This window comes from Rhododendron vialii, chromosome 6a, assembly GCF_030253575.1.
Source record: "Rhododendron vialii isolate Sample 1 chromosome 6a, ASM3025357v1".
Taxonomy (NCBI): domain Eukaryota; kingdom Viridiplantae; phylum Streptophyta; class Magnoliopsida; order Ericales; family Ericaceae; genus Rhododendron; species Rhododendron vialii.
This window is the reverse complement of record NC_080562.1, coordinates 16,636,237-16,649,481: the sequence shown is the minus strand read 5'-3', so window position 1 is coordinate 16,649,481 and position 13,245 is coordinate 16,636,237. Positions and strand designations below refer to the sequence as shown.

General features: G+C 39.6%; 1 protein-coding gene across 2 annotated transcripts in view; it reads right to left on the bottom strand.

The window, feature by feature from the left end:
* Positions 1–13,245, bottom strand: part of LOC131330320 (histone-lysine N-methyltransferase ASHH2) — a 41,530-nt gene that overhangs the window by 10,607 nt on the left and 17,678 nt on the right. For both annotated transcript variants that reach the window (XM_058363858.1, XM_058363859.1), the window contains 7 exons: positions 10,433–11,255; positions 10,279–10,334; positions 9,682–9,761; positions 9,470–9,552; positions 9,274–9,353; positions 8,756–8,835; positions 7,971–8,016 (listed from right to left, as the gene is read on the bottom strand). In XM_058363858.1, coding sequence (XP_058219841.1) covers positions 7,971–8,016; positions 8,756–8,835; positions 9,274–9,353; positions 9,470–9,552; positions 9,682–9,761; positions 10,279–10,334; positions 10,433–11,255 — 1,248 coding nt within the window. The remainder of the gene's footprint in view (positions 1–7,970; positions 8,017–8,755; positions 8,836–9,273; positions 9,354–9,469; positions 9,553–9,681; positions 9,762–10,278; positions 10,335–10,432; positions 11,256–13,245) is intronic.

Below are 13,245 nucleotides of genomic sequence, written 5' to 3'. Positions count from 1 at the left end.
ATGCTATTTAAGGGAAATGTTCCGTTCGCTATTCTCCCTTTATTTCTCTCTTTAGTTCTACATAATCCAAACTTTGTTACCAACCTTTTGTCTGTTAATAGTCTTACTCACTCTGCAAATTGTTCTGTAACTTTTTTTCCTACTCATTGTGTTTTTCAAGAGCTGGATACAAGGAAGGTGAAAAGCACATGGTGGCCTCTATTTTTTGGAGTTTGCACCTGGTCCTTCTCTTTCACCCATGTCATGTGGTCAAGCTCTGCAAGCAGATACGCGTTCAGCTCTTTCTATGTTCCATCATTTTAGCGAAACTTTTTCCTAGTTTAACTAAGCATTGTTCTCGGAGTCAGTTTTTTTGTGAAGCCTATGAGCTTGGGAAACATAAACGTTCTTTTTATGCACCTATTAATAAACGGAATGCTTCTCCTTTTATGTTTATCCATTCTGATGTATGGTTATCCATCCTGATATTTGGGGTCTGTCCCTTATTACTTCTCTTAAAGGTTTTCTGTGGTTTGTCACTTTTATTAACTGTTATTTTCATGTTACTTGGGTGTAGTTACTCAAGTCAAAAAGTGAAGTCTTTTCTTATTTTAAATCTTTTCATGCGATGGTGCACATTCAATTTGATGCGAACATCAAAATTCTTCGTAGTGATAATGGCACTGAGTATATAGATAGGAATTTTAGGGTTTTTCTGGATGACAATGGTATTCTTTTTCAGACGGCTTGTGTTGACACTCCACAGTAAAATGGAGTAGTTGAACGCAAAAATCGTCATCTTGCTGAGGTAGCTTGCTCTATTTAGTTCACCATGAATGTTCCAAATTTTTTTGGGGAGAAGCAATTTTGACTGCTACTTATCTTATCAACCGTATGCCATCCAGTGTTCTCCACTTCAAAACTCCAATTGAGTGTCTCCCTAGCAGTTATTGCGTCACAACTCTTCCCCTGAGAATTTTTTGTTGTGTGTTTTGTGCAGTCTCCTCACCCCTCTGGTGGTAAGTTAGGTACTAAAGCCCATAAATGTGTTTTTATTGGGTACTTTCCTACACAAATGGGCTATAAATGTTATGATTCTCACTCTAGGAAGTTTTTTGTCTCTATAGATGTCACCTTTTGGGAAACATAGTCTTTTTACTCTCCCTCCACTCCAACTCTTCAGGGGAAGCATAAGCAGGAAAAAATGAGGGAGGAAGAGATGTTTACCTCTTATAATCATGGGGAGTGGGAGAAAGAAAAATCTGGAGGAACCAATATCTGTTGAAAGAGCAACGCATGACATTAGTAATGACATCGAGATTTTACAATGGCTGTAAGGGCCTAACTTGAAGGTCTACACTAAAACTAAACGGAAAAATGGGAAGTCCTCCTGTGTGATGCCACCTTGTCAATCACAATCGCCTGCTCTAGTTCTAGAACCCTCAGTTGATTTGTCTGGTAATGAATCTTCTCCCATTGAACCTCCTTTTATTGATTCTGATAATCTTCCTGTTGCTCCTCGGAAAGGTGTTAGGTCATGTACTCAACATCCCATCTCCCAGTTTGTCTCTTATGATCGTTTATCTCCTTCGTACCATGCCTTTGTTCTGTCTCTTTCTTTTATATCTATTCCACAAAATTTGTAGGATGCATTCATGATACCTAAGAGGAAATGAGCTATGGTAGAGGATATGACAATTTTGAAAAAGAATGGCATGTGAGAGCTGGTATCACTTCCAAGAGGAAAGAAATTAGTGAGATGCAAGTAGATTTTCACTGTTACGCAGAATGATGTGGTACAGTTGAGAGATACAAGACAAGACTTGTTGCCACTTGCCAAGGGTTTTACTCAAACCTATGATATTGACTTTGCGGAGACGTTTGCTCCAGTAGCAAAGATGAAAACTGTGCGAGCTCTAATTTCTTGTGCTGCCAATTTGAATTGGCCTCTTCACCAGTCTGATGTGAAAAATGCATTCCTTCATGGTGAGTTAGAGATGGAAGTTTATATGGATATACCACCAGGTTTTTCTTCCTCTGAGACTGAGGGAAAGATGTGTAGGTTGAAAAAGGCTCTTTATGGGTTGAAGCAATCACCTAGAGTTTGGTTTGGCAAATTTTCAAAGACTATGTTGAGGTTTGGTTACAAACAAAGCTATGCAAATCATATATATTCATCAAAGGAGGTACCGGTAAGATTGTTGTCCTTAATGTGTATGTTGATGATATAATAAAGACATGCAATGATGTGGATGAGGTTTTCAACCTTAAGTCTGGTCTAGCTCAAGAATTCGAGATTAAGGATTTGGGACCACTAAGATACTTTCTTGGAATGGAAGTGACAAGGTTTGATAGAGGTATTTTTATCTCCCAATAAAAGTATATACTTGATCTTTTGGAAGAAATATGTATGTTGTGTTGTAGACCTCCAAATTCTCCTATTGAGGCGAATCATCATTTTAATAGAGATGTGGGGGAGGGCACTGATAAGGAGAGGTATCAACGACTTGTGGGTCGACAGATATACTTAGCTCACACCCGACCGGATGTTACTTATGCAGTGGGTGTTGTTAGTCAGTTAATGCATGATCCTCGTACTTCCATCTGAATGCAGTTTATCGTATCTTAAGGTATCTCAAATTAGCTCCAGGGAAAGGAATTATGTTCTCTAATCATGGTCACCTGCGGTTGGAGGCATTTACTGATGCCGACTGGACTGGTTCTGTGGATGGTAGACGCTCTACTTCTGGCTACTACTGTACTTGGGGAAAATTTGGTTACTTGACAAAGTAAGAAGCAATCAGTGGTCGCAGGTCTAGGGCAAAAGCGAGTATAAAGCTATGACGCATGGTGTTTGTGAGTTCTAGTGGCTCCAAACCTTGTTACGTGATTTGGGAATTTCTGATAATAGTCCAACGAAACTCTACTGTGACAATAAAGTTGCCATAAACATTGGTCATAATCCTGTTCAACATGACAGAACGAAGCATATAGAGATTGACAGGCACTTCATCAAGGAGAAGCTGAGCTAGGGTTTGATATGTATGCCTTTTGTGAGATCTGAAGATCAATTAGTTGACATATTCACATAAGGACTTGGTAGCAAGGGTTTCCACCCCATTGTGTTCAAGTTGGGCTTGATAGATATATTCGCACCAACTTGAGGAGGAGTGTTAAGTTATGGGTGTAGTGTGTAATTAGTTTATAATTGATTTGTGTAAATAGATAAGGAGATAAGGGTCTTAGTGTAATTACCCCTTTACTCTTGTATAACTTCAACGTATTAAGAAAATAACCCTAATTTTTGGGTCTCAATTCTATCGTTTAAATTAACACCTAAGTAAGACATCGGAAGGGATTTCCGGCTAAACACCATGGGCTAGAGTTTCCCTTATTAGATGCTACAATGTGCAGGTGACAGGGTTCAAGGTTCAGGCTTCTATAGCAAACAAAAGCGTTCTCCAAGAAAGTCCTATTTATACAATTCATAGCCTCCTACACTAAGTCCGTCCTATCCCTCCATGAATTCCTTTATCATTAGACTATACAACGATTAATCTTCTGATGCTGAAGTGTTTTAAACCACAACCTTCACCCGAAAGAAAAAACTATATAAATGATTAGAGTTAATTAAACTTGTCCATTCATAATTTTACACCTTGTTTCCCCCATATCCATTTTTCTTTGAGTTGTTATCCATGAAGCAAGGATACTAATATGGGATACAAGTACCATTGTACACGCTCGGGAAGAACATACAATTACCATTGGACACGCTCGGGAAGAACACAAGATTTCAACATTGAGTGGGTGAACATTACAAAATAAGTGTAACAAATATGAGACACAATTTGAAAATAGGTTATCAAAGATATTTTTGATCAACCTACATGGCTACAAACATATGATCATCAAAAAATGTCTAAGACGCATACATTCTTGTTCATCCATATCCATCGTACAAAAGCAAGATATAGAACTTCGTGTTCATATCCATACAGAAGTTGGGAATAAATAATTGTGCTTTGTTAAAGCATCCAACTCAAAACCTCAAAACCAATTGGCAATGATTGGAGAGACTGCCCAGGTTCATATGCTAGTTTTAGATAATTAACCAATGTGGGACAAACTCCAACACCATGCATGGAGGAGTAAACAAACGATCTATAACACTTAGATCTTAACAAACAAGAGTGCACTTATGGCACAAACAAGGAGGAACAAATTCTCAGATACCCTAGCTTTGATATCATCTCAAAGCATCCAACTCAAAACCAATTGGCAATGAGTGGGGAGGCCGCCCAGGTTCATGTACTAGTTTTGGAGGAGATAATTAACTGATATCAGACAAACTCCAACATGCTTATGCTCTTTCATAATATAAAACACATTTGTAATGGAATCAATATCGAAAAGTTGACCAATGTCTCTCAATGGGGGTGACTATATAACACGCGAAGAGGCTGTGGTGTGCCGAACCCGATTGCCTGTATGGGCCAAATCCAAACAGCTAAATGGGTTGACTGGACATCGCATGTAAGTTGGGCCAAACAAAGTGGGCTGAGCCCACTCATTCCATTTGGGCCTGACAAAGGAACAGGCCTGTGCGGCAGGCGAGATGGGCCCAACGGTGGTGGGCCGTGCTAAACAGTCAACCTGTTGGGCAGCCCACCCTACGACGGTTCAGCTTGCACCATGGGCCGGCCTGACCCGGAATGTAGACCCGAAAGGAGATCCCTCCAGGCGGCTCCAGATGCTTCTAGAAGAGCCCATGGCGTCACTAACCAAGGCGGTTATGTGTGACGTCATGGGAGTGTGCCTTGCACGCCTAACTTGGGGAGCATGTACGCTTGCCTATAAGTACAAGAGCATAAATCCTAAGAAGGTACGCCTATAAGTACAAGAGTATAAGTCCTAAGAAGGTATGCCGTTTCTCCTAGCCTATAGTACTTTCCCTCTCCTACCTGTACTTGATCGTCAGAGGGACGTAATGCTGTCGATAGCCCTACGTCTTGGTGCAAGTCACACGGAGGAGCAAGGAGAGCAGATCCGAGAAGAGTTCCCAGAAACCACCACCCACAGAGGCCATCTTCCATCTTATTTCGTAGTCTAGTCTTTGCAACTTCATGAGGAAAAATACCCGCTTGGTTGTCACTGTAGAAGCTGGTAAATTTAACTGAAGACGAACTATTCTATCAACAAGGGAATCAATCATCGAATTTTCTTATTTTTTCAAATCCTTAGCTTGACTCAAAAATTGTGGACAACTTCTGAAAACTTCAGATGCTTCACAATATCAATCTCATAGTTTGTAGCAGAAATTTCAAATTTAATTTTGCATGTTCATATACGGAAATTTCAAAAATAACAATCTCAATGATGTTTCAATATAGAACTTTGTGTTCATATATATACAGAAGTTGGGAATGGCATAATAACAAATATGCAAATGCCTTCTATACTGAAACATCTATGACCATGAGGAGTAAAATACAACACAAGAATGTTGAATACGGCTATGGAGGTAGCTACTTTCCATCAGCCCCTTGGTCCGTCCTTGAATACAGATATGACGACACAGTCACAATCTTAAAAATAGGTTCCAAGTAGAGTAAAGATAAGTTAGAAAAAAAAAGAGATAAGTTAGATAGAAAAAAAAAATTATAACATTTTTAGCATTATAACACTCATAATCAGAAGAATAGTAACAAACCATTGTGTATATCTAAACGCAAAATACTAATTTTGAGAAATAGGCAATAATTTAGGAACCTTACTTGGTCATACTCTTGCCGACATTTTATTCTGCTATCAAGTTCAATCGTTTTTATTAAACCAGTGACAGCAATGACATTATTCCCATATGCTCTTTACTTTTTACATTCAAGTCTTGCAAGTTATCGTTTCCGTGTCCGTACTCATGCTTCTTGAATCCAGAAATAAAAATAAGAGATGTTCTATTAGGGATCAACCCAGGACTAAGATAACTTCAAAGTTCGAACTTCTCCCACGCCTAATCTCAACCAAGTACGTCAAGTCTTTAGCTTGCACTATGCCATATGTCACTTGTTTTCGAAGTAGGATGACGTAATAGACAGCAAAGTAACACCCCACAGAATCTTTTAGAATGAAGGTATAGGAGAATGCCTTTTTTAGGTGTCTCCAGAACCGCCCCGTATATATATATATATATATACACACACACACACACACACACATCTTCCCATAAGGACCACCTTAACTTAATAAAATGCGGACCTCCCTTTTCCGATAGAATTTCGATGATCCGAGCCGCTCAATGTGTACAGAACATGATTTTAAGGGTACCCGCGAGAAATCAGCAAAATAAATGACAGGGAAGGGCTTCATCTGAGCAGTTTTTGTTTGTTTTTTATTGAACCGTACATACAAAAACTGCTCGGATGGAGCCTTTCCCAATTTTAAGGGTACCCGCAAGAAATCAGCAAAAAAAATGATAGGGAATGGCTTCATCTGAGCAGTTTTTGTTTGTTTTTAATTGAACCGTACAAACAAAAACTGCTCGGATGAAGCCCTTCGCCCGGTCATTTTTTTTGCCGATTTCTCACGGGTACCCTTAAAATCACGTTCTGAACACATTGAGCGGCTCGAATCATTGAAATTCGAACAGGAAATGGGAGAAATGGGGAGGTCCTTATTTATTTTAGTTAAAATAAGGACCTCCTCATTTGAAAATGACTGTGTATATATATACGAGCCAGTTCTACCCACACAAATTTACACTCCATCTCAGTCATTGAAATCAATGGCTAAGATTAGAACACTCTCTATCTCTTCCCTCTCCTCACCTAATCCCTCCCTCTTCTTCGAGAAATATTTCAGTGCCAAGTAGGTACATCCTACGTGGTGCCTGCTCGGCACTCCCGAGCCGTCCGATGCATTTTTGGACGGCTCAAATTGAAACCTTCTCTCTCCTCTCACCCCTCTTCCTCTTTCCTTTTTCTCTCTCCGAATCCGAGCCGTCCAAAATCGCATTGGACGTCTCGGATGTGCCGAGTGGGCACCCCGTGGTACCCATCCGGCATTGAAAAATTTCTCCTCTCCTTCCCCACCACACAACCCCACCTTTCCCAAAACCAGCTCCGGCTGGTAGCCGGCACCTCCGTCTCCGGCGACCTTCCCCCCCCCCTACAGTTAATTTAGTTGTTGGCAAATCATATACATACACGAGAGAGTGTGTTCTCCTCTCCCGTCCTCCCCCTCCGCTGCCGACGCACGTCAAGCACCCGATCTCGCCGCCGCCTTCACCTCTTAGCGACCACCGGAACGCACCGACGATGGGAGCAACGACGACGAGGACTCTACTGCATTGGGCTTGCTACTGCTAGATCCCATACTCAAAGATCCTAAATCAAAATTCTCGGTCCACTTCAATTTTAGGATATTACTCTGACACGTAGATGTCATTAGGATTGAGAATGTAGAGGTGGTTATGAAGTGGGTGTTGCTTTTTAGCAAACTGAATTGATGAATTAATATGGGGGGACTGTGGTTTGGTTGGTCCGTCTCTCTGTGTCTCTCTGCAAGTGTTTGTTTGAATAGGAAAGGGATAAGGTTACAATAACAAGGCTTTCTCCAACCTCCTCGTTTCTATGATGGCGGCGCCGCCGACGAAGAATGGCAGGAGGGGATCTGGAGCGGCGGTTGTTGTAGCGTTGTGTCGAAGGATGTGATGTTTTATGTGGTTAATTTATTGTTTCAGTAACTGAAAAAGACTCGCCGGAGAAGGTGTCGTCGGCTGCCGGCCGGAGTTGGTTCTGGGAAAGGTCAGGTTGTGTGGTGGGGAAGGAGAGAGGGAGGGATTAGGTGAGGAGAGGAAGAGGAAAGAGATAAAGTGTTCTAATCTTAGCCATTGATTTCACACCATTAGACGAAATCTAAGCAAGCATCCCCAGAGGTGACCAATATTCTCACACAAACCAACATGTTTATTGTCAAGTTAGAGATGGTACCTGTTTGTCGTCATGTTCTGTCAGCGTCAAAATTGACTCCCTAAAGCTGCATCAAAATAAACATCTCAAAAGGATAAACAAACAGCAAATCTCCAGTAATAACTGTGCAGTACTAGATACGAGTAATAAATTTTAAGAGGAGCAAACGTTGTCTGAAAACTGCATTGTAGCAATTAGTAATCTAACAGACTAGCTAGACTTGAAATCAGTGCTAAAGTAAGCAGAATCTGTTGTAATGTTCTTCTCAGGTATATATCCAAAAGAAACTGGATGGAAATTAGAAGATTTCCAAAGAAAGAAACAGTAATGAGGATATCATACAGACATCAGTCCAAAGGGATCATACTTAATATGTTTATGTCATCTAATAACAGTTTGTCCACCCTAAAATAGAACATTTGAATAACTGTTTCGATGCAAGTAATGAGGATCAAATTAGCTAGGGCAATGGATACTGCTCTTCTGTGTTTCTTTCATGTTGAATCATAACTGGCAAAAGTCCATGGAAAGTCTCCCATCACCAGCACCCAGCCCACAGGTAACAAGGCTCTCAAGCATCAAGCTTCCTAGTTCACACAGAGTGTCCAGGGCACTCAAATCATACCATACCTGGCTTCCCTCTCCATGTTATTTTCCCAAGTCTCATAAAAGTACTTCCAAATAACCACCTTTTCCATTAACCATCCCACAAAAGGTTTGATGGCTTCTAGAAAACAACTAGACACTATTGAAAGAGAAGAAATCGTATCAAAGGTAAAGCAGTACAATAAAGACTTATTTCTCACCTCTCCACCCCAAGGCAGCGGGGACCTCCATTAATGTGTTCCAAGGTCAGTATCTCCCTCACAGCTAGATACTCCAAAACCTGCAGACGAAACAAGAAAGTAGTTGTTGTGTTTGCTTTTAGATTCTCAATCATAGGTTCAGTTCCAGCAATGCCATCTTGCACATGGAGATCCATATATCCATACATAAGAGGGAAGAAATGGAAAGGGAAAGAATTGAACCCAAGACCTCTCCCAACCTGGGCTCCAGTACCATGTTAACTTACCATTATCACGAAAGCCAAACTGGGCAGGGTCTGAGTGCATCATTTCCTAACCCCATGCAGTCACATTTAATGTCATTACCTGTAACCCTATAACCCATCCCAGCAAAAGCCTTTGTCGGCCTTAAGCACAGACAACACACCATATGGGATCTTGCCATACCAATGTCCAAATCATCTCAAGTTGAGTTGTTTATATCTAGAATGTGAAAATCTGAAGCATTAAGATTATAAGCCCTACAAAAAAGGAAATACCTTTAGAAGCTTTCGAAGAATTGGAATCTTATTGAAGTTCCTTCTGTACCGTTTCATTATGTTATGTAACATCTGCAAACCTACAAGGAAGAACAGAAGTCATATTGCGTGCATGGTATCAAAGTACAGTTTAGTTATATCCACAACATAAAAGAATAGAAATTTGCATGCAACATAACAGATACAAGAAAACTACCGTTTTTACTGATTATATCAAACAATACAATCCTTGATCTTGTTTTCAAAAGCGCATCAAGGATCATAGAAAGATCTCGATTGCTGCAAAAGATATAGAACAAATAAATTATACCAAACAATTAATTTTCCTGAAATAATCAGTTATCCAGGCTCAATAAGTGGATCACGATTAGAAACAGTTTCCAAATGAAGATGAAGATAAAGAATAACCTTTGAATTGCTTCACCATTGCCACTATCACCTGAAGTTGCAGTCAAAAGAAGTAGCTTCAAGTAGCCTTTCGTGGCATCCTGTCAAAAATTTAAGACGTGTTTACAAAAATATTGACGGGCCTTACTAATAGATATTCATTACGCATGGACATAATGATCTGCAAGTGTTAGTTGTGTCCACGAACATGCTCTACAGAAAGAAAAATACCTGCTAAAGACCCATGCCCAGAAAAACAATAAGAAAGAATCTTCCTTTGAAGAGAAGAAGCTAAGCTACCATGAAAATTCAAAGAAATGCATTGCATCAACGAAAGAAAAAATGCAATATACGAACAGCGGAGAGAAACAAAACAGTAGTCTCTTATAATTTGCAGCTGCAATAAGAACTATGACCTCTACTAATTTTTTCAGGGTGAAGTCAAATGGACCTCTGAATTTTTGACTCATAACCATTAAAAAGCGAATGGAAGGACACAAAAATGTGAAGCACACAAATCCAATTTCCCGAGTTCCATAATCCATAAAAATGTCTGAAAAAATTGGTAAAAACCAAGAAAGAAAAAACATTCTGTTATACATGAAAAAAACTGCTTACTTTCCGCTTGCTAATTCCCCCGTCAGCATCTAGCAGCTCATTGAGTTTCTCCTCAACTACAAACATTAAGGGGCAAAACTACATCATCATAAGAAGTTTTGGTGACAGCCTTTAGAAGAAGAAGAAGAAGATGATGATGATGAAGATGACATACCAGCTTCAAAACGATTATTCAAGGAACTTTCCATTATCTTTCTGGATTTGTAGGGTAGCACATTAGATTTGTTTACTATCAACCCAGACTTGTCAATTTTCAAAGAATTACTACACGATTTTCCCTTCTTAACTGAAGATGGTGAGCGAGAGGTTTTGAGGCGGGGACGAGCTTTTGACTCGTGCGTATCTTCAGCGTCGGATTTGAACTTTTTCTTAGTATTAACTGCATCAGACAATGGTTTGGACACTACAGACTGCAGAGAAGTCTCTAATCCTTGAACAAACCCTTTCTGAGCTTCAGATATGGGCTTGTTCGACTTATGATCCAGCTGTGAACGAGTTTCTTCTTGTAGAACAGGCAGTAACCCTTCCACCGAGTTATCCACTACCAAAGAGTCATGCAATTGTGCACCAGATGCAGATTTGATCAAGGAACTTCCTGCGGTAATCTCCAAGGGATGAACAGCAGTTGCAGATAACCCTGCAATTTGCAGTTCTCTGATACTTTCCACGTGTCCACCAACAATTGCTGACTTACCCATCTTATCTTTGTTTCCTAAGCTATGGTCGGCCATTTTCTCAGTAGTATCAAAGGAACTGGCTGCAGATATTAAATGTTTCCAGTTGTCATCAATTTCACCATCTTCATAAAACATTACAGGCTCAGGATATTCTTCATCAGAATCATCCTTAACAATTGCTTCAGTATTTTGTGGATCACCACCTAAATAACCCCGACACTGAGACGAACCACAGACACATTCTTTCGCAGCAGCTCCAAACACCCGGACATAATTATAGTCAAATGTCAATTCTTCACCCTGTCAGAAAAAGCCAAATGCTTAAGCACAAAAATACCAGAGACTCAGAAAGTGACCCAAAAATGAGGAGATCAAAACAAATAATTGTCAGTGAAATTTTTATCTGTCCACCGACTCCAATTGATTGAGACATAAGGCTTGGTTTGGTGTGGTTTTGTTAGACAGTAACAGGCAACCTTTCTTCAAAGACTAAATTCTAGAAAGTTCTGTTACTACCAATGCAAACTTAAGTCCCATATGTCGTCATTCTTTATATAAAGGCACGTAGGAACAGAATAGAAAAACTGGATTAAGCTTGCAATTGATTATGTTGCCAAGCAATGGATGCATGTAAAAACAAAGTAAGGGCTCCACTAAGAAGCTCAATCAAACAGCCAAGGAATTGATGGAGTCAAAATTCTTCAAAGGTTGAAGTTTCAAGGTATGAATACAGCAGACCATCTCAAAATTCAATTTGCACAACTTTATTCGTCAAGGAGGAAAAGAAATTCTGTTCTCGAGATATTTTACTTATAGGAGATATTATTGCTTATTCTACTTGACCATCAAACAGGATATACAAGTGGTGTTGTGACCCAGGGGGATAATGGCAGCGAAAAATAAAAAGAGAAGAGGAAAGTTCTACCCAACACCAAATTCTTCGACGCTGTGGCATTCAGACTGTCATTTGCAGTGAGCCACAAGCATGCATGTCCTTTGGGGACATGGAGCATACATTGAAGTAAAAGGCAAATATATAACAATCATCATAAAGAGGAGAATAGATTCCCAGTATATTAAAGAAACACTAGAAAGGTCGAAATTAAATGGATGCACATGTACTCTTCTTGCTTGTGGACAACGTGGTTGAAAATAAACATTTGGAGAGCCTAAGAAAGGTGTTGTCGACCAAGATGTAGCAAATACATCTCGAAATAAATTCTCTATTACTATGGGCCCATGGCATTGGTCTTCATCTAACCCTTCCTGATATGATTTACATTTTCCTCTCTTTTCCAATATTGCACACTACTTTTCGTTCCCCGTCCTCTCTTCAAAAAATCTATAGCCAACAAACGGGAGAAAATACATTGTGGAGAGATCAAATACTGACACGTTTCAATGAAACAGGACATTTGAAGAAACTAACACCGACTATATTCAGAGACATGAATCCCATAAAAAATAAAAAACAAAGTAACCAAAGGTTTCCCCTGACTGAAAGAGAACTAAAGAGATCATGAACCTATCTCCAGGCACTGTTTTCATAAATTTTGTCGCACAAGGGAACTGGTGAGGTCGAGAATAACGCATTGCTGCTTTTGATGTGATAACATGCTGAAATGGAATTATAAAGCTTGCTTGGTGATTTAAAAAATTAACCTAAAAAACTAGATTTTAACTAGGGCTCACTCTCGTCTACCATATTCTTATACATGGAAATGGGGTTACATTTCAATAGGAGAATAATGAATGAGAGTATCAACTACTTAGTTCTTACCAGAGCAATGCACTGCAGAGCCATATTCTTTAGTATCAAACTTTCATTCCTGTTGTTTCTGGTCACATGCCCAGACTCCGGGATAGTTTAGTAGTTTCTAGTGTTTTAGAAAGTAATACATGTCGGGCCTTAATATACTAGTAGATGTTAATGTACCGCTGGATAGGATTGGTATTCATTGCTATAAACTGAATTTAGACCAATTAGTTAACCCTTTTCAAAAGCTAAGGAAAGAAGGGAGAAGCGCTTTGGCAGCTATTTTCCAGCTTTGGCATTACCTTCAGGCTTCAGGTGAAGATTCCCATATTCAAAATTTCAGTTCAGAGTTATAAATATAATATTAATCTTCGGGGCATAAAACTCACTCAGAAATCATTTCATGATTTACCAGTGAGCAGCAACAAGTGGCGGAAATAAAATATTTTGAACACTTCACACTTATTTTACGAGTACATTACATATCATCAAACAGCACATAAGTTCCCCCAATAAAACTGAAATCGAGAAAGA